This window comes from Corylus avellana, chromosome ca1 (genome assembly GCF_901000735.1).
Source record: "Corylus avellana chromosome ca1, CavTom2PMs-1.0".
NCBI classification, from domain to species: Eukaryota; Viridiplantae; Streptophyta; class Magnoliopsida; order Fagales; family Betulaceae; genus Corylus; species Corylus avellana.
The window spans coordinates 45646299-45666396 of record NC_081541.1 but is presented as its reverse complement, the minus strand read 5'-3'; the positions used below and the strand labels follow the sequence as shown (position 1 = coordinate 45666396).

The window sequence follows — 20098 nt, the reverse complement described above, 5'->3', positions numbered from 1 at the left end:
GTGCTTTTATGGTGGGAAATAAGGACTTGGCTGATGATTAAATTAATGTGCATTATGTGGTCACCTCAGCTTGTCTTAAACAAATTTAAAATGTTTAATTTATACAACTCATAGGCCTCTATTTTGTTGTTTTTATTATTATTATTATTATTTTTTTTTATTATTGGTTTGCTTGAATTTCACAAAATTCAAGCAGGATCGGAGCTCCGACCCTCTTTCGCTTCCTGCCCGAATTTCATGGATTTTATTATTTTTTATTGCTTAGTCAATTAGTTGTGAATTGTTAATAATAGTTTTTTTCAACAAATTTAACATGTTCGTTTGTCTAACATTAATACGGCCGAACTTAGAGAACAAAAGGAATAAGGTCAAACTTGTAACCACCGCTCATCCCAAGATGAGTGCTACACATGCTCCACATGTTCATTTTTAATATTTGTATTTTTGCTTGTTATTTGTTAAACTGGAAGCTGATGGAGAATTCAAGCTCGCTAAACCTTGCTAATCATAGCTTGGAATAACCATTTAATGGGTGAATTATATAGCCATGCAGCCACACCCTGCCTGAAATGGGGCTTAGCAAGGCTGCTCATTGAGGGATCCAAAATACTCCTCATATGTTTATAAAATTACAAAAACACCTTGAATTTGGACGGGTGTATTTTGAAAATTTCACTTTCTCAGTTAGGATTTAACGCAGAATTTTGACAGGATGGTTGACATTGCAAACTTTTGAAAAATACCCTTAATTGACATTTTTGAAAGTTTGAGAGTATGATTGCAAAAGTGATGAAAGATCCAGGGTAGCAAGTGAAATTTCTTCTCTTATTAAACTTGGAAATGAATCACTTTTCCCAACACAACTTATGCTTTACCAAAATATAAGAGTTTTTGATTGTTCATCTCACGTTTTCAGCAGGGTGTCCTAAGGTCCCAACAACAGGATGACCATAAAGGCCACCTCTTAACTTGAAACTGTCAAGAGTGTCAGAAACCTTTTGGCCACTGCCCCCACTTTGCCTGACTATTGAATTGAGGAGAAGCACAAAGAGAAATCATACACCATATGGAAGATGCACCATGACATGTTGGGGCATTTATTAAATAGAACACATGCACTGTTCTTTCTTGGTTTAGGTTTCAGAATAACTGATTATTCAAACTTTTATTTAGAATTAATATGGTTTTCACCCATCTCGACATTCATAATTGAAGGGAACACAGTTTGTTCACAAATATTTGCATCACTGCCCGATCATTAACATCATTCAGAAACTGAGGAAGCCCTTCTCCTTCAAGCTTTCAACAGTGTCCCTAAGAGTCACCTCCAGAGGAATGAAGTTGATACCCAAACTTTTTGCTTTCTCCTTGGATACCTGACATCCTTGCATGGAAGGCTTGTCATCACATCTACCATGAATGAAAAAGACAAGCAAACTTTCTCAGAATTTTGTGTTGTGTCAGAAAAATTAGTATCAGGAAGCTAGTTGACTAATTGAAAACAAATAATTTGACCAAAAGCAGTATTGTTGAATATTAAGTCATAAATGCAAGAAAAACATTAGAACCACCCCCCTGTTTCTGATGATAAAATAATGAAAACAAAAGGAGCTTTTAAAAAAGAAATGAGTATTGGCAAGCTAAGTTAAGGGAAAGGGATTGATGAGATGACTTTCCTCAATACAAAATCAAGTAGCTCACTTACAGTATTGATTCAGCAATTGTAGATCATATTTCATGGATAATATATATCATAGTGATAAATGGGGCCACAACTTTCAAGCCTAGCAGCATTGTAAACGCAAATCACAGAAGCTGAGTAGAAAAAAAGAAAATGCTACATAGAGTGTAAACAAGTAGTCTATAGACAAATTTTGAAGTACTCATCAGGCAAAACCAGTACCCAAGAAAGTAATAATAAGTAACATGGCCTTGAGCATATAGTAAGGGACGAAAATCGACTATTCTTCATTCAACCACAGCAAGAAGGGGCACTCAGTATTTGCAAATAACAATGACTTACTTTTCAGGAAGGCACAAAGTGGGGTACAGTTTTTGCAGAAGCTTCATAACCTCTGAACAGTGTATAACGGTTTCAACTAAACAATATCTGCCTGCGGCTGAAGGAACTTCAAGTGCTTGAATATGAGCATTTGCAACATCTCTAATATCGACAAATGAATAGAATGTATAAGAAAATGTTTCAGCTCCTGCATGCATAAAAGCCTCAACTGTCAAGAATTAGATATAATGTAGTTGAAGAAGAAAATTAGATTTTTACTCCCACTAAAGTCAAAGATGCAGTCTTATTAGTTTTTCATTTTTCCATTTATTGATTCAGAAAAAGCAGGTAATTAAACTGACTTTTCGGCAGAAGCTAAGTGGGATATGTAAGAGAGATCACTTGATAAGTAGTCACCATTAAGTACATCCCTAAGCTGTACATTGAGATTAACCATTTCTTTCCCCTGAAAATAGGTTGCCTTTTCCAGAAAGAAAAGAGAAAAGCAATTTTTGTTTCTTTTTTCATTCTTTCTTTCTTTTAGGTAACAAAGATAGTAACTCATGTTCATATATGAAAGATCGAGCAGAAAGGGAAACAAATCCGACCCAATCTATAAGCTGGAAGTGTAGAAGCCTGATAGATTAATGCCAAAGTAGAAAAACATTTACTTGGATACCTTTATACATATTTCTTAAGATGCTCATGTTAAGGTGGTTCTGAATTTCTGGGATATGCTTTTTCTAATCAGTAAATAAAATAGGAACTAATAGCTCAAGAGTAAAGAGTACCATCTATAAATTTCAGAATCTCCTCCACGCTAAGATTAAGAGTTGGTTGTAAAAAAGGACCAATCACAACCCCCGGATTTATTGTAACCAGGTCAATTTCGTTCTCTTTTGCAAATCTCCAAGCAGCTTCCTCAGCTAAAGTTTTTGAAACTGGATACCAATTCTGAAATAGGAAAAAGATAAAATGAAACAAATCTAATTTTTACATCTAATTAACTTACTTGATGCATATTAATCTCTTCCAGTTTCCAATCAATCCAAGTCACACTTGGTAGCGATTAGTACAACTTTATTATGACAAACTGTGATGTGGGACAGTCCACCAAGCACTGTTCAGCAGAACATGTAGGATAGTCCACCGAGCATTGTTCAACCAAACCGAGGGTTGAGCCTCGGCTCGAGAAATCAAGAACCGAGGAATACTCGGCCATCGAGCATTGTTCAGCCAAACCGAGGGTCGAGCCTCGGCTCGGGAAATCAAGACCAAGGAATACTCGGGAAACACCGAGGCACCCTTGACCGAGGCATACTTGGGAAGCTCAATTTTGATATTTGACAGAATCTGCCAGCGCCGAAAGAATATTGTCAGAACTAAGGGCAGGAATATGTCAGGGTCGGAATATTAGAAGGACGGTGATGTCAAAACCACAGTCGGGAAAGCCGCAAAGTTAAAAGCCGCAAAACTTATGTCAGAGCAGTTGAAGGTCGCAAAGTTATATAAGAGCCACAAGGAATAATGTCAGAACCAACCTTGCCAACAACCGAGGACCAATAAGAAGCTCTGCCAATTAAGGAAAACTAATGAGAAGCTATTGCCGGATTAGGGAACCAATGGCCAGTTGCCATTGTTCGGCCAATCATGTTAGGGCCAAGTTTACTTAGAATAGTTGTTAGTTTTCTTTCCTATAAATAGTAGGACTGGTAATATTTTCATAACCAACTTTACAACTTGAATCAATATATACGAATTGAGAATTTTCTCTTCAAACTTCTATGCGGAGATTTTATCTTCAACCTGCGGGTTGTGTTGTGTGTCAATCTGAGGATTGAGCGCTGATTTATCAGGTCAGGAGACGCAGAAGCTCCTAACCATTCGGTTACCAAGTCTTCCGCGTCAGTTGGTATCAGAGCAGGCATTATCCTGATCATGACCAATCAGCGCATCGGTGACGAACCCCTGAATAACGCAGTTTGTAATAGGGAGGCTCCTACAAGGGCCGAATTTCAGACCTTCCAACAATCTGTGCAACACCAAGCAAAGGATGCAATAGGTTTTAGAACGTTTGGAAACCAGAGTCAATCAAGCCCCCCGAGATCAGGCCCAGGGAGATGATGGAATCCGGGTAAGGGCTATTCGCCGACCTCCACCAGTTGATCAACCCCAACCATTCGACTACAATAGCGATGACGAAGATTACGTTGGTGAAGTCTTTGGCAGGGCTCACAGTGCAGGTCCAGGCGGCGGCAGATATAGAGGTGGCAGAGGAGGCACCGGCTACGAAGTTTACCGGCCGGGGATGCTGCTTTTATGAGGGGGTGCTGCTGGCCATGAAGATGTTTGTGGTGAACAACCTAGGCATCAACAATATGGCAGGGAGGAGCCCAAGGAATACCGAATGAAGATTGATCTACCATCCTTCGATGGTCATCTTCATATTGAAGATTTCCTTGATTGGATCATGGAGGTAGAGAGGTTCTTTGAATACATGAGTATTCCGGAAGAAAGAAAGGTGAAGTTGGTAGCTTACAAGCTCAAAGGTCGAGCATCAGCTTGGTGGGAAAGGCTGCAACACTCTCAGACACGAGAAGGCAAGGGACCCGTGACATCTTGGCTCAAGATGAAATGGCTACTCAATGCCTGGTTTCTTCCACCATATTTTGAGCAACATTTGTTCCAGCAATACCAGGAGTGCCGTCAAGGAACTCGCACAGTCTAGGCTTATGTTGATGATTTTTATCAACTTTCAGCTCGAAATGATTTGATGGAAACTGAGGCCCAGCAAGTGGCTCGGTTCATTGGAGGATTGCGTTTGCCGATCCAAGACATGGTGTTTATGCAGCATGTCTTCACTCTAAATGAAGTTGTTAGTTTAGCCACCCGTGCCGAGAAGCAGTTGGAGCGAACTCGAGCTTCAACTTGGGAGCGGAATCCAAGTAATCCAGGGAGATCCTCGGAGAACCGGGGAAAGCAACCTATGGTCTCAACTGGGACCACTGTTCAACCTACCGCACCTGAGGATGGTTAACCAGAGGAAGCAGCAGTGGTCAGAAGCAACCGATGGTCACTCCACCTCACAACAATCCTTATGCAAGACCCGGACCAAAGAAGTGTTTCAGGTGCAACCAACCAGGACATAGGTCTAATCAATGTCCAAGAAGGCAAATGGTGAATCTAGTTGAAACAGGAACCGAAGAAAAAGCGGAGGATTATGAGGATGAAGAAGCTGAGGATGACGCACCCGGATATGAAGCCACAGGAGCCTTGGTAGATGAAGGTGTCTTATTATCACAGTCCTTAGTGATCCAGCAGTTACTCTTAGCCCAGGACAAGAAGGCCAAGCTCAGAGACACAAGATCTTTCACATTCATTGCACTATCAACCAACGAGTTTATGATGTCATCATCGATGGAGGCAATGGAGAAAATATAGTGTCTAAAGTGATGGTTGCGAAGTTAGGCCTCACTACCGAGAGACACCCGGCACCGTACAAGATCGGATGGATCAAGCGGGGCACGGAGACACTTGTTACCGAGAGATGCCGATTCACATTTTCAATCGGTAAACACTATTCTGACTCCCTTCTTTGTGCCATATTATTTTGGGAAGACCATGGTAGTATGATGTGGACGCCCAACACAAAGGCCGAGACGACATCAACATTGTTTTTCGAGAAGGCAGGAAAATTATTTTTTGACCTTTAAAAGAAGACTCGTTTGACGTTCCTGTCCGAACCAAGAAGCAGCCCATTCTGTTGACAAAGACCAGCGAATTGCTGGAAGAAGTCAAGGAGGCCCGGGAAATACTTGCCTTAATACCCGAGGAACCCACCCATTCGACTATACCAGCTATTCCCGAGCCAGTGCATGAGATGCTAGACGAATTCTGGGACATCACTCCAGATGAGACACCAGAAGGACTCCCACCTATGAGAAACATCTAACACTGCATTGACTTAGTGCCGAGAGCTAGTCTGCCGAACCTTCCACACTACCGAATGAGCCCTAAAGAGAATGAGATCTTGCAGGGGCAAGTAAAAGAACTTATGCGGAAAGGGCACTTGTGGGAAAGCATGAGTCCATGTGTTGTGCCAGCCTTACTGGTGCCCAAGAAGAACGGTAGCTGACGGATGTGCGTGGATAGTCGGGCAATCAACAAGATCATGGTGAAGTATTGATTTCCTATTCCTCGGATTGGAGATATGTTTGATATGTTGTCTAGAGCCAGAATCTTCTCGAAGATTGATCTGAGGAGCGAGTATCATAAGATCCGAATCAGTCCTGGAGATGAATGGAAGACTGCATTCAAAACCAAGGAAGGACTCTATGAATGGAAAGTGATGCCATTCGGACTTTCCAATGTACCCAGTACATTCATGAGGCTAATGCAACAGGTACTTAAGCCTTTAATCGAAAAATTCCTTGTTGTTTATTTCAATGATATCCTTATTTATAGCCGTAATCCGGAAGAGCATCTAAGTCATGTAAGGGAAGTTCTGGAGACCCTACGTGCAAACAATTTGTACGTCAACTTGAAGAAATGCAGTTTCATGATGGACCGACTATTATTCCTCGGATTTATAGTTAGTCCAATTGGAATCCGAGTTGATGAAGAGAAGGTGAGAGCTATCAGAGAATGGCCTACACTCGGGACAATGGGTGAAGTCCAAAGCTTTCACGGGTTAGCAACCTTTTACCGGAGGTTTGTCCGAAACTTCAGCAGCATTGTAGCTCCTATCACCGAGTGTATGAAGAAAGGCAAATTCCATTGGGGTGAAGAAGCTGCAAGGAGTTTCGAAATTATCAAAGAGAAGCTGTGCACAGCACCAGTTTTAGTCTTACCCGACTTCGACAAACTGTTTGAAGTCAAATGTGATGCATCAATTGTCGGAATTGGGGAGGTGTTGTCTCAATAAGGAAAGCCGGTTGAGTTTTTCAGTGAGAAGCTCGGAGAAACAAGGCAGAAATGGTCAACTTTTGAACAGGAACTCTATGTTGTTCTAAGTGCATTAAAGGTCTGCGAGCACTACCTTATTCAATGTGAGTTCATCTTCTACACCGACCATCAAGCCCTGAAGATCATCAACAATCAAAGAAACCTAAACCGGATGCATGCCTGATGGGTGTCTTACATTCAACGATTCACTTTTTCACTAAAACACAAGTCAGGCAAGCTGAACCGAGTAGCTGACGCTCTGAGCCGCCGAGCTACCTTGTTGGTGACTTTACAAGCAGACATTACTGGATTTGAATGTCTCAAGGAGCTGTTTGAGACAGATGAAGATTTCGCAGAAATTTGGAAGCGCTGTACTACTGGGACACCTGTACCCGAGATGCATATCCGGGAGGGATATCTTTTCCGAGGCAACCAACTCTGTATTCCAAGGAGTTCGCTCAAAGAGCAGGTTATCCGAGAGTTGCACGTTGGAGGATTAGGAGGACATTTCGGACGAGACAAAACCATAAGTTTGGTTGAGGAACGATACTATTGGCCACAATTAAAAAAAGATGTTGGTAATATAGTGCAACGATGCCCGATATGCCAAGTGTCCAAGGGGCAGACTCTAACACGGGCCTTTACATGCCATTGCCAATACTAGAAGCACCTTGGGAAGATGAGTTTATGGATTTTGTTTTGGGACTCCTAAGAACTCAAAGAGGAGACGACTCTATCATGGTAATTGTGGATAGATTTTCCAAAATGGCTCACTTTGTTGCTTGCAGGAAAACATCTGACGTTGTCCAGATAGCCAACCTCTTCTTCCGAGAAGTAGTCAAAGTACATGGAGTGCCAAGGTCAATCACTTCTGACCGAGACACCAAATTTCTTTCCTATTTTTGGAGGACACAATGGAGGCGGTTTGACACAATCTTGAATTTTAGTAGCACTAGTCATCCAAAGACGGACGGACAAACTGAGGTTGTGAACCGAACGTTGGGCAACTTACTTCGCTGTATCGCCGGAGATAAACCGAAGCAATGGGACCTGGCTTTAGCTCAGGCCGAGTTTGCTTACAATAATATGGTGAACAGGTCGACCGGGAAAGCACCATACGAGGTTGTATTTGGAAAAACTCCAAGACTTGCAGTAGACCTTGCGAATCTACCCCAAGTTACTCGGAGCTAGTATAGCAGCGGAACACCTGGCAAAACGTGTGAAGTCCACCCATGAGGAAGTTCGTCAAGACCTCGAGAAGAATTATGCCAAGTACAAAGAAGCAGCAGATAAGGGGCGAAGATCCAAAGTCTTTCGAGAAGGTGATTTAGTCATGGTTTATTTGCGCAAGGGACGTCTACCAACCGGGGACTTCCGGAAAAATGAGGAACAAAAAGTATGGACCTTGCAAAATTATTAAGAAGATTAATGATAATGCCTATGTTGTTGATCTTCCGGAGAACCTAGCCATTTCGTCAACATTCAATGTGGCGAACATATTTGAATATTTTCCACCGAAGGATTCTAACTCGGGAACGAGTCATTTTCAAGAAGGGGAGATTGATGTAGGACAGTCCACTGAGCATTGTTCAGCCAAACCGAGGGTCGAGCCTCGGCTCGGGAAATCAAGAACCAAGGAATACTCGGGAAACACCGAGGCACCCTTGACAGAGGCATACTCGGGGAGCTCAATTCTGATATCTGAAAGAATCTGCCAGCGCCGAAAGAATATTGTCAAAACTAAGGGCAAGAATATGTCAAGGTCGGAATATCAGAAGGATGGTGATGTTAGAATCACAGTCGGGAAAGCCGCAAAGTTAAAAGCCACAAAACTTATGTCAGAACAGTTGAAGGCCGCAAAGTTATGTCAAAGCTGCAAGGAATAATGTCAAAACCGACCTTGCCAACAGCTGAAGACCAATAAGAAGCTTCTGCGGTTAAAGGAAAACCAATGAGAAGCGACTGCCGGATTTAGGGAACCAATGGCCAATTGCCATTGTTCGGCCAATCATGTTAGGGCCAAGTTTACTTAGAATAGTTTGTTAGCTTTCTTTCCTATAAATAGTAGGACTTGTAATATTTTCAGGACCAACTTTTCAACTTGAATCAATATATATGAATTGAGAATTTTCTCTTCAAACTTCTCTGCGGAGATTTTATCTTCAACCTGTGGGTTGTGTTGTGTGTCAATCTGAGAATTGAGCACTGATTTATTAGGTCAGGAGAAGCAGAAGCTCCTAACCTTTCGGTTACCAAGTCTTCCTCTACGTCAAACTGTACCATTGTCATTACCCATCTCCATCAACATGAATCAAATATTTGATGAATTTATTTCAAACTTAGTAATTGCTTCGATCAAGTTAACCAACTAAAAATTGCCCTATCTTATATTTAACATACCGTAATGTCGAATATTAATGAAGGGTCAGGTAGTTTTTCATTATGAATGGATTTATGCTACATATGAAAGGAATCTAGCTAGAAGAACCAAAAAGAGGCAAAGGAGCTGAACATGGTTATATGCTCACTGATTCTGTAGTTGAAAGCTACTTTGTTTTCCAATTGATGTAAAGATGAAAAAGGACGATAACAATACAAATATCTTAAACAAGAGGCATAACAAGTTCAGAGTCAAGAAAAAAAAAAGAATGTTAGATGGATTCAGAATAAAAGGAGTACTCTTGTTTTGTACTGTTGGATCTGGTGCACCAGTGGACATGTCAAACTAAAATGGCATTACTGATACTCTCTTATGTTTGTAGGATCATTATTTATACATAACTGGTTGCAGAATCTTCAAAAGCATAGTATATAAAATACTTTATAGTGATAAAGTAAGAAGAGTAATAAGAACTTAACATAAGCACAAACCTTCAATTTCTCACAAAATAGTGCATCTGAAAACCAGGTCTCATCAACTACCACATCCAAGGTCAATGGTTTTCCATTATATGCGACTGCAGCCAAAGAGGATGTTACAATCACTCTCTTGACTGAAGGAACTTTTGCACATGATCTAAGAACGTTAATTGTTCCCTTCACTGCTGGATCAATTAATTCTGCCTGAAATATGAAAGCAGAAAGGGAAGTAGCTCTTAAGCTATCAAAAAGCTAATCATATTGCAAAAAATTTGTTCAGAGATCATGAACATAAAAATGGATAAAAATAAAGAAAAAGAAATACCATTAAGCAAGTACAGTGCTTTAAGATTGGTGGAAAGATTGACAGTGTATGACATCAAAAGTACATGGAGTAAGGAGAAGAATATCGGTTTAAACCTGTGGATCAGTGGATGAAAGAAGTACAGGAGAAGCTGTATGAAAAACACCTTCACATCCATCAACTGCAGAATCAAAAGATCCTTCTTCCACTAAATCAGCTTTGAACAAATGAAGTCTTTCCTTTGCTCCATCAAGTGCAAGCAAGTGTTCTGTTTTCTTTGAATCATCTGTTTCATATATAAGCAGAACTACTTATAAATATATGCTAAAATCTTAAAGGTAAATAAAACTACTCATACTACATCCATAAGGAAATATAAATAAATAAATAAGACCTACCCAAACTAAAAGTCAAAATGTGAAACCTGGCTTGCAATCATAAAGAACATTGAATGTACTGCATTTAAACTAATAATTAAATGTGAATCTACAATTGTAATATTGATAGGTCTCCATTTTATGACATAGTATATCTCATTTAGCCCATAAAGCCCTTCCTGAGGTTGACTCTTAACCAGGAAAACGGTGGGCCGGTCTATCTTGACCATTGGTTTTGGGTGACAAGGATAATGGTCTTAGTGCAATTTAAATAAAACTGTGCTTGCCTAAGATATAGATTTAATGCTCCATCAAGTGAAAGTAAATGCTCTGTTTTCTTTGGATCATCGGTGGAATATATATACACAGAAATACCAAATGGAACGCTAAATTTATTAATATCAAGTAATGCATGTCAAACAAACTTGAGAAAAAATAAAAAAATAAAAAATAATTACAACAAAAATACAAAAACATTGACAAACAACTCAAAACACTCACAAAAAAGCACGTTAAGGGAAAGAATGATCAAACCCAGAATTCAGATTACTACAAAACATTGCCTGATACCATTAAAAAGGAAAGGGGGAAAGAGCACTAACTTGGGTCACGAACTGTAGCTTTGACAGTATACCCACGTTGAAGAAGGAGCTTCACCACCCATGAAGCTATGTAGCCTGAAGCTCCAGTCACGCACACCACCTTCTCTGCTCCACTCATCCTCTCTCTCTCTCTCTCTCTCTCTGTGTCTCCCTCTCCGTCTCTCTGCTTGACTTTATAGCAGTTAACGCTTTTCTCCTACTTTGAATTATATTTTACATGTTCATTTTTATGTACAACTTTGTTGACTTATTGTTGGCGTGCATCCTTTTCAACCTTAAAACGTCTGCATATGGACCTAAACACCACTTGTGGCGTGGAATTTTCAAACTTTGGGTGCTTCCTGTTAGCTATGTTTGCCCAGGACAAGCATATCCAACTACCCGATCCCAAGAAAACAAAAAAAAAGAAAAAAAAATTTAAGATGAAAAAGTCAGCCACATGTCAGTCCGCACTGTAGCTGGAACAGTACCGTTCCAGCTACAGTGCGGGGCTCTTCCTTTGGCAAACATAGCTGTTGTTTTCTTGGGATCGGGTAGTTGGTTATGCTTGTCAGTTGCTATCTGTGTTCGCCATCAATGTGTATTTTCTTACAATGAAGACTTAACAGAGCATTTTGTGAGTAATAAGAACCTTCCAGAAAGAAATGAAAAGAGAAAAGCTTTTGTTTTAATTAAACTTTGATATGAATTACTTCCACCAACACAAGTTATACACTTTATCAGAATTTGAGAGTTCTAATTGTTCATCTCAAAATAAGCGAGGCTCAATACGTGAAATATTGTAATGAAAATGGGACGTCATTGACAGAGACAAGGTTCAAACACACACACGATCTCTGCTTTGATATTATGTTAAATCATCATTTTATCTAAAAAATTATGTTAATAGAAAATAATGAGTTTGATTATTTAATTAGTATTGTAGTAAGAGCGTCAATAACCTTTTGGCCGGTGCCCCACTTTGCCTGACTATTGAATTGGGGAAGAAAAGCGGCTGTCACCTCAAGGGTTGGTCAGCTTGAATTGAGTTGGTCTTGGGTCAGGTTTGGTCCAATGTCTTAACACATATTGTACTAATGACACTAGGTCCACAAGTTACATCATGTTTTTGCAGTGCATTTCTAGTTAGGCTGGGTGATTAGTGTAATAGTGTTTGGAGTCATAACATACCACATTTCACAACATTTGGAGCACAAAGAGAAAGATGCAATTTCACATGTTGGGGCATATATTAAACAGAACACTCTGTTCTTTCTCGGCTTAAGTTTTATAGTAAGTGATCAATCAATCTTTTTTTTTTTTTAGAATTAATATGGTTTTCACTCATCTCAACATTCATATTTGAAGGGAATACAGTTTGTTCACCATTATTTTCATCACTACCTGATCATTAACATCATTCAGAAACTGAGGAAGCCCTTCTGCTTCAAGCTTTCAACAGTGTCCTTAAGGGTCACCTCCAAAGGAATGAAGTTGATACCCAAACGTTTTGCTTTCTCCTTGGATACCTGGTATCCTGCTATGGAAGACTTGTCATCACATCTGCTATGTATGAGAAAGACATGCAAACTTTCTCAAATTTTGTGTAGTATCAGAAAGCAAGTTGACTAATTGAAAATCAATAATTTGAATCAAAACAGTATAGATGAATATTAAGTCATAAATGTAAGGAAAACTTGAAATGTGACGTCTTCCCTGCGATTCAAAATCAAGCAGCTCACTTGCAGTTTTGAGCAGCAATTGTAGATCAATGAAATATCATATTGCATGGATAATAAATATCATATTGCACAAAATCACAGAAGCTGAGTAGAAAAATGAAAAGAAAATGCTTTATAGAGTGTAAACGACTATAGACACAAATTTTGAAGTACCCATCAGGCAAAACCAGCACCCAAGAAGGTAATAAGAAGTAACATGGCCTTAAACATATAGTAAGGGATGAAAATCGACTATTGTTCATTCAACCACAGCAAGAAGTGGGACTCAGTGCTTGCAAATAATAATGACTTACTTTTCTGGAATGCACAAAGAGGGGTACATTTTATGCAAAAACTTCATAATCTCAGAACAGTGTATAACGGTTTCAACTAAACAATATCTGCCTGTGGCTGAAGGAATTTCAAGTGCTTGAATATGTGCAATTGCAACATCTCTAATATTGACAAATCTATAGAATGAATTGGGAAATGTTTGAGCTCCTGCATGCAAAAAAGCCTCAACTGTCAAGAATAAGATAGAATGTTGTTGTCAGAAGAAAACTAGAATTTTACTCCCACTGAAGTCAAATATGCAGTCTTGCTAGTTTTTCATTTGTCCATTTAGTGATTCAACAAAACAGGTAATTAAATCCACTGTTTTGGCAGAAGCTAAGTGGGATAATGTGAGAGATTACTTGATAAGTAGTCATCATTAAGTACATCCCTATGCTGTATAGTGAGACTTAACTATTTCTTTCCCCTGAAATTAGGTTGCCTTTTTCCATAAAGAAAAGAGAAAGGCAATTTTTGTTTCTCTATTCTTTCTTTCTTTTAGGTAATGAAGATAGTAACTCATGATCATATATGAAAGATAGAGCAGAAAGGGAAACAAATCCAACTCACTTTATAAGCTGGAAGTGTAGAAGCCTGATAGATTAATGCCAAGTTGAAAAAAAAATACTTGGATACGTTTATACCTACATTTCTTAAGATGCTCATGTTAAGAATGAGCATCAAACCGGTAAATAAAATAAGAACTAGTTGCTCAAGAGTAAAGAGTACCATTTATAAGTTTCAGAATCTCCTCAGTGGTAAAATTAAGAGTTGGTTGTAGAAAAGGACCAATCACAAACCCTGGATTTATTGAAACCAAGTCAATTTCGTTCTCTTTTGCAAATCTCCAAGCAGCTTCCTCAGCTAAAGTTTTTGAAACCATATACCAACTCTGAAATAGAAAAAGATAAAATGAAACAAATATAAGGTCTACATCTAATGAACATAGTTGATGCATATTAAGCTCTTCAAGTTTCCAATCAATCCAAGCCAAACTTTAGATTTGTACAACTTTATTATGACAAACTGTACCGTTGTCATTAACCATCTCCATCCACATGAATCGAATATCTGATGTACTTATTTAAAACTCAGTAATTGTTTCGATCAAATTAACCAACTAAAGATTGCTCAATCTTATATTTAACATAGCGTAATGTCAAATATTAATGAAGGGTCAAGTAGTTTTTCATTGTCAATGGATTTCTCCCACAGGAATCTAACAAGAAGAACCAAAACGAGGCATAGGAGCTGAAAATGGCTATATGCTCACTAATCCTGTAGTTGAAAGCTACTTTGATTTTCCAACAGATGTAAAGATGAAAAAGCAAGATATGTTTTTAGGATCATCATTTAGACATAATTGGTGGCAGAATCTTCAAAAGCATAGTATACAAGATACTTTATAGTGATAAAGTAAGAAGAATGACTTGCAAAGAGATGACAAGTAATAAGAACTTAAAATAAGCACACACCTTCAATTTCTCACAAAAAAGTGCATCTGAAAACCATGTCTCATCAACTACCACATCAAAGGTCAGAGGTTTTCCATTATATGTGACAGCTGGATCAATTAATTCTGCCTGAAATATGAAAGTGGAAAGGGAAGTAGCTCTTAAGCTATCAAAAAGCTAATCATATTGCACAAAATTTGTATGAGAGATCATGAACATAAAAATGGAAAAAAAAAATAAATAAAGAAAAAGAAATACCAGTAAGCAAGTACAGTGCTATAAGATTGGTGGAAAGATTGACATGGAATAACCATTTAATGGGTGAATTATATAGCCATGAAGCCACACCCCGCCTGAAATGAGACCTAGCAAGGCTGCTCATTGAAGGGATCTAAGATATTCCAAAGATGTTCATAAAATTATAAAAACACTTTGGATTGGGGTATTTTGAAAATTTCACTTCCTCCGTTAGGATTTAACGCTGAATTTTGACAGGATGATTGACATTGCAAACTTTTGAAAAATACCCTAAATTACCATTTTTTAAAGTTGAAGAGTATGACTGCAGAAGTGATAAAAGATTAGGAGTAACAAGTGAAATTTCTCCTCTTATTAAACTTTGATATGAATTACTTTCCCCAACACAAGTTATACTTTTCTAGAATCTGAGAGTTTCTGATTGTTCATCTCACGTTTTCAGTAGGGGCTTCTTAAGGTCCCACAACAAGATGACCATAAAGGCCACCTCTAAACTTGAAATTGTCAAGAGTGTCAAAAATCTATTGGCCACTGCCCTCACTTTGCCTGACTGTTGAATTGAGGAGGAGAAGCACAAAGAGAAATCATACACCATATGGAAGATGCAGTTTCACATGTTGGGGCATTTATTAAATACAACACACTGTTCTTTCTTGGCTTAGGTTTTAGAATAACTGATTAATCAAACTTTTATTTAGAATTAATATAGTTTTCACTCATCTCGACATTGATATTTGAAGGGAACACAGTTTGTTCACAATTATTTGCATCACTACCCGATCATTAACATCATTCAGAAACTGATGAAGCCCTTCTGCTTCAAGCTTTCAACAGTGTCTCTAAGAGCCACCTCCAAAGGAATGAAGTTGATACCCAAACTTTTTGCTTTCTCCTTGGATACCTGATATCCAGGCATGGAAGGCTTGTCATCACATCTGCCATGAATGGGAAAGACATGCAAACTTTCTCAGAATTTTGTGTAGTATCAGAAAAATACCACATCAAGAAGTGGCACTCAGTACTTGCAAATAATAATGACTTACTTTTCAGGAAGGCGCAAAGTGGGGTACAGTTTATGTAAAATCTTGATAGCCTCAGAACTGTGTACAACGGTTTCAACTAAACAATATCTGCCTGTGGCTGAAGGAACTTCAAGTGCTTGAATATGAGCATTTGCAACATCTCTAATATCAACAAATTTATAGAATGAATTGGGAAATGTTTGATCTCCTGCATGCATAAAATCCTCAACTATCAAGAATTAGATACAACGTTGTTGCAGAAGAAAATTATAATTTTACTCCCACTAAAGTCTACTATGCAGTCTTGCTAGTTTTCATTTTTCCATTTAGTGATTCACCAAAAGCAGGTAATTAAATCCACTTTTTGGCAGAAGCTAAGTGGGATATGTGAGAGAGATTACTTGATAAGTAGTCATCATTAAGTACATCCCTAAGCAGCATAATGAGAATAACTATTTCTTTCCTTTGAAAATAAGTTCCCCTCAGTTGGAAGCCTTTTCCAGAAAGAAAAGAGAAAAGCAATTTTTGTTTTCTTCTTTCTTTCTTTCTTTTAGTTAATGAAGATAGTAGAAACTCATGTTCATACATGAAAGATCGAGCCAAAAGGGTAACAAATCCGACTCATTCTATCAGCTGGAAGTGTAGAAGCCTTATAGATTAATGCCAAATCGAAAAAAATTTACTTGGATACGTTTATACCTACATTTCTTAAGATGCTCATGTTAAGGTGGTTCTGAATTTCTGGTAAATAAAATAGGAACTAGTTGCTCAAGAGTAAAGAGTACCATCTATAAGTTTCAGAATCTCCTCCATGGTAAGATTAAGAGTTGGTTGTAAAAAAGGACCAATCACAAACCCTGGATTTATTGTAACCAGGTCAATTTCGTTCTCTTTTGCAAATCTCCAAGCAGCTTCCTCAGCTAAAGTTTTTGAAACCGGATACCAATTCTGAAATAGAAAAAAGATAAAATGAAACAAATATAATGTTTACATCTAATTAACATAGTCGATGCATATTAAGCTCTTCAAGTTTCCAATCAATCCAAGTCACACTTGGTAGAGATTAGTACAACTTTATTATGACAAACTGTACCATTGTCATTACCCATCTCCATCAACATGAATCAAATACTTGATGTATTTATTTCAAACTTAGTAATAGTTTCGATCAAATTAACCAACTAAAAATTGCTCTATCTTATATTTAACGTAATGTCGAATATTAATGAAGGGTCAGGTAGTTTTTCATTATGAATGGATTTATGCTACATATGACAGGAATCTAGCTAGAAGAACCAAAAAAGAGGCATAGGAGCTGAACATGGTTATATGCTCACTGATTCTGTAGTTGAAAGCTACTTTGTTTTCCAACTGATATAAAGATGAAAAAGCAAGATAACAATACAAATATCTTAAACAAGAGACATAACAAGTTCTGAGCCAAGAAAAAAAGAAAAGAAAAAAGAATGTTTGATGGATTCAGAATTAAAATGGCATTACTGATACTCTCTTATGTTTGTTGGATCATTATTTATACATAAATGGTAGCAGAATCTTCAAAAGCATAGTATATAAAATACTTTATAGTGATAAAGTAAGAAGAGTAATAAGAAGTTAACATAAGCACACACCTTCAATTTCTCACAAAAAAGTGCATCTGAAAACCAGGTCTCATCAACTACCACATCCAAAGTCAGTGGTTTTCCATTATATGCGACTGCAGCCAAAGAGGATGTTACAATCACTCTCTTGACTGAAGGAACTTTTGCACATGATCTAAGAACGTTAATTGTTCCTTTCACTGCTGGATCAATTAATTCGGCCTGAAATATGAAAGCAGAAAGGGAAGTGAGCTATCAAAAAGCCAATCATATTGCACAAAATTTTGTTTGAATTATAACAGTGCTGTCTGCAGTGGAACTTCAGTCTTGTACTTTCATGTTTCAGGCAAACCAACTAGTAGTTAGAATTACAGCAACACTTTGAAAAGCTGCAATTGTAGAAAATTATGATCAATTTATTCTTTCTTGTTTCTTTTTGTTAAATTAACATTTGTTTCAAAGCTTAAGTTGACAGGAAATGGTAAATTTAATCATTTAATTAATATTCTAATACTCCTCCTTATGTATAGGCCCAAACTCTTCCTCAATAAGTAAGTCACAACATGTGGAATATTTAATTAAAATTGGGGTATACTATAAAATCAAGTTTCGAACTCATGATCTCTACTCTTATACCATATTAAGACACTAATTTTTTCAAAAGCTTAAGTTGATAGGAAATGGAGAATTTAATCATTTAATTAATATTTGAACACTTTCGTAGCTAAAAGTAGGGCACTGATATCACCTATTGATCAATCTATAAATGGCAATAGTATTAGAACATGGATGTCGATGTTTGAAACCTGTGATACCCCATAAAGTTAATCCCATATTAAGTGGATGGATTGTAAAGGTGTTGTATGGGTGTTAAGTCTCATATTGGTTCTTTAATAGTTGAAATTGAGTTAATGAGCGACTTCATCGAATTTTCAATTGTAACATTAACTTATCTTTTTGAAGTAATAGTATAGATATGGCTAGAGCTCCCCTAGGTCATGAAAAATGGTATCCGAGCTAACCTAGTACACTATGTGGCACTGGAGCATTATAGCGTGGTGTAGGTCCTGAGAAGAACATCAAGGATTTAAGTGAATGTTGCGTAAGTGTTAATGTGACATCCCATAAATTTAGTCTTATATTGGAAAGATAAATTGCTCACATGGAGTGCTTGGATTATAAAGGAGTTTATGAGTGTTAAATCTTACAATTTAAACAGTACGAGTGAAAATAAAAATGGACAAAAACAAAGAAAAAGAAATACCAGTAAGCAAGTACAGTGCTATAAGATTGGTGGAAAGATGGACAGTGTATGACATCAAAAGTACATGGAGTAAAGAGAAGTATATTGGATTAAACCTGTGGATCAGTGGATGAAAATAGTACAGGAGATGCTGTATGAAAAACACCTTCACATCCATCAACTGCAGAATCAAACGATCCTTCTTCGACTAAATCAGCTTTGAACAAATGAAGTCTTTCCTTAGCTCCATCAAGGGCAAGCAAGTGTTTTGTTTTCTTTGAATCATCTGTTTCATATATATAAAAATATGCTAAAATTTTTGAGGTAAATAAAACTACTCATGCTACATCCATAATGAAATATAAATAAATAACTAAAACCTACCCAAACTAAAAGTCAAAATGTGAAACCTGGCTTGCAACATAAAGAACAATGAATGTACTGCATTTGAAACTAATAATTAAATGGGAATCTACAATTGTAATATTGATAGGTCTCCATTTCATGACATAGTATATCTCATTTAGCCCATCAAAGCCCTTCCTGAGGTTGACTCTTAACCAGGAAAACGGTGGTTTGGACTATCTTAACCATTGTTTCTTGGTGACTAGGATAATGGTCTTAGTGCAATTTAAATAAAACTGTGCTTGCCTAAGATATAGATTTAATGCTCCATCAAGTGAAAGTAAATGCTCTGTTTTCTTTGGATCATCGGTGGAATATATATACACAGAAATACCAAATGGAACGCTAAATTTATTAATATTATCAAGTACTGCATGGCAAACAAACGTGAGAAAAAATTAAAAAAAAAAAAAAAAAATTACAACAAAAATGCATAAACATGGACAAATAACTCAAAACACTCACAAAAAGGTACGTTATGGCAAAGAATGATCAAACCCAGAATTCAGATTACTACAAAACATTGTCTGATACCATTAAAAAGGAAAGGGGGAGAGAGCACTAACTTGGGTCACGAACTGTAGCTTTGACAGTATACCCACGTTGAAGAAGGAGCTTCACCACCCATGAAGCTATGTGGCCTGAAGCTCCAGTCACGCACACCACCTTCTCTGCTCCACTCATCCTCTCTCTCTCTCTCTCTCTCTCTCTCTGCTTGACTTTATAGCAGTTAACGCTTTTCTAGTACTTTGAATTATATTTTACATGTTCATTTTTCTGTACAACTTTGTTGACTTAATGTTGGCGTACATTCTTTTCAACCTAAAACGTCTGCATATGGACCTAAACACCACTTTTGGCATGGAATTTTCAATCTTTGAGTGCTTCCTGTTGTTTTCTTGGGACCGGGTTGTTGGGTATGCTTGTCAGTTGCTATCTGTGTTCGCCATCAATGTGTATTTTCTTACAGTGAAGACTTAACAGAGCATTTTTT

The 20098-nt window shown here is 37.7% G+C and overlaps 3 protein-coding genes across 3 annotated transcripts in view; all 3 read right to left on the bottom strand.

Moving 5' to 3' along the window:
• Positions 1-1202: 1202 nt before the first annotated feature.
• On the bottom strand, positions 1203-11420 carry LOC132185218 (phenylacetaldehyde reductase-like). Its single transcript, XM_059599020.1, has 6 exons — positions 11089-11420; positions 10226-10395; positions 9818-10009; positions 2794-2956; positions 2024-2210; positions 1203-1410 (listed from the first exon to the last, which is right to left on the bottom strand). The coding sequence occupies exons 1-6, from the start codon at positions 11204-11206 to the stop codon at positions 1269-1271; spliced, it is 972 nt and encodes a 323-aa protein (XP_059455003.1). The 5' UTR covers positions 11207-11420; the 3' UTR covers positions 1203-1268.
• Positions 11421-12488: 1068 nt separating this feature from the next.
• Positions 12489-15262, bottom strand: LOC132173560 (phenylacetaldehyde reductase-like). Its single transcript, XM_059585079.1, has 5 exons — positions 15230-15262; positions 14597-14704; positions 13851-14013; positions 13103-13289; positions 12489-12630 (listed from the first exon to the last, which is right to left on the bottom strand). Exons 1-5 carry the CDS (start codon positions 15260-15262, stop codon positions 12489-12491), a joined length of 633 nt encoding a protein of 210 aa, XP_059441062.1.
• Positions 15263-15360: 98 nt separating this feature from the next.
• The window catches only part of LOC132185224 (phenylacetaldehyde reductase-like), a 6590-nt gene continuing 1852 nt past the window's right edge, over positions 15361-20098 (bottom strand). Inside the window, exons 2-6 of the mRNA XM_059599025.1 lie at positions 18816-18985; positions 17487-17678; positions 16641-16803; positions 15877-16063; positions 15361-15768 (exon numbers count right to left, since the gene is read on the bottom strand). Coding sequence (XP_059455008.1) covers positions 15627-15768; positions 15877-16063; positions 16641-16803; positions 17487-17678; positions 18816-18985 — 854 coding nt within the window. The 3' untranslated portion in view covers positions 15361-15626. The remainder of the gene's footprint in view (positions 15769-15876; positions 16064-16640; positions 16804-17486; positions 17679-18815; positions 18986-20098) is intronic.

Coding starts and splice junctions, on each gene's coding strand:
- LOC132185218 (XM_059599020.1), bottom strand. CDS start 11,206: ATGAGTGGAGCAGAGAAGGTGGTGTGCGTGACTGGAGCTTCAGGCTAC. Junction 2,957..9,817: donor TATTTTGTGAGAAATTGAAG/GTTTGTGCTTAT, acceptor TTCCTATTTCAG/AATTGGTATCCAGTTTCAAA. Junction 1,411..2,023: donor ACTTTGTGCCTTCCTGAAAA/GTAAGTCATTGT, acceptor CATTCATGGTAG/ATGTGATGACAAGCCTTCCA.
- LOC132173560 (XM_059585079.1), bottom strand. CDS start 15,262: ATGAACAATCAGAAACTCTCAGATTCTAGAAAA. Junction 13,290..13,850: donor GATTCTGAAACTTATAAATG/GTACTCTTTACT, acceptor TTTTGCATGCAG/GAGCTCAAACATTTCCCAAT. Junction 12,631..13,102: donor TCTTTGTGCATTCCAGAAAA/GTAAGTCATTAT, acceptor CATACATAGCAG/ATGTGATGACAAGTCTTCCA.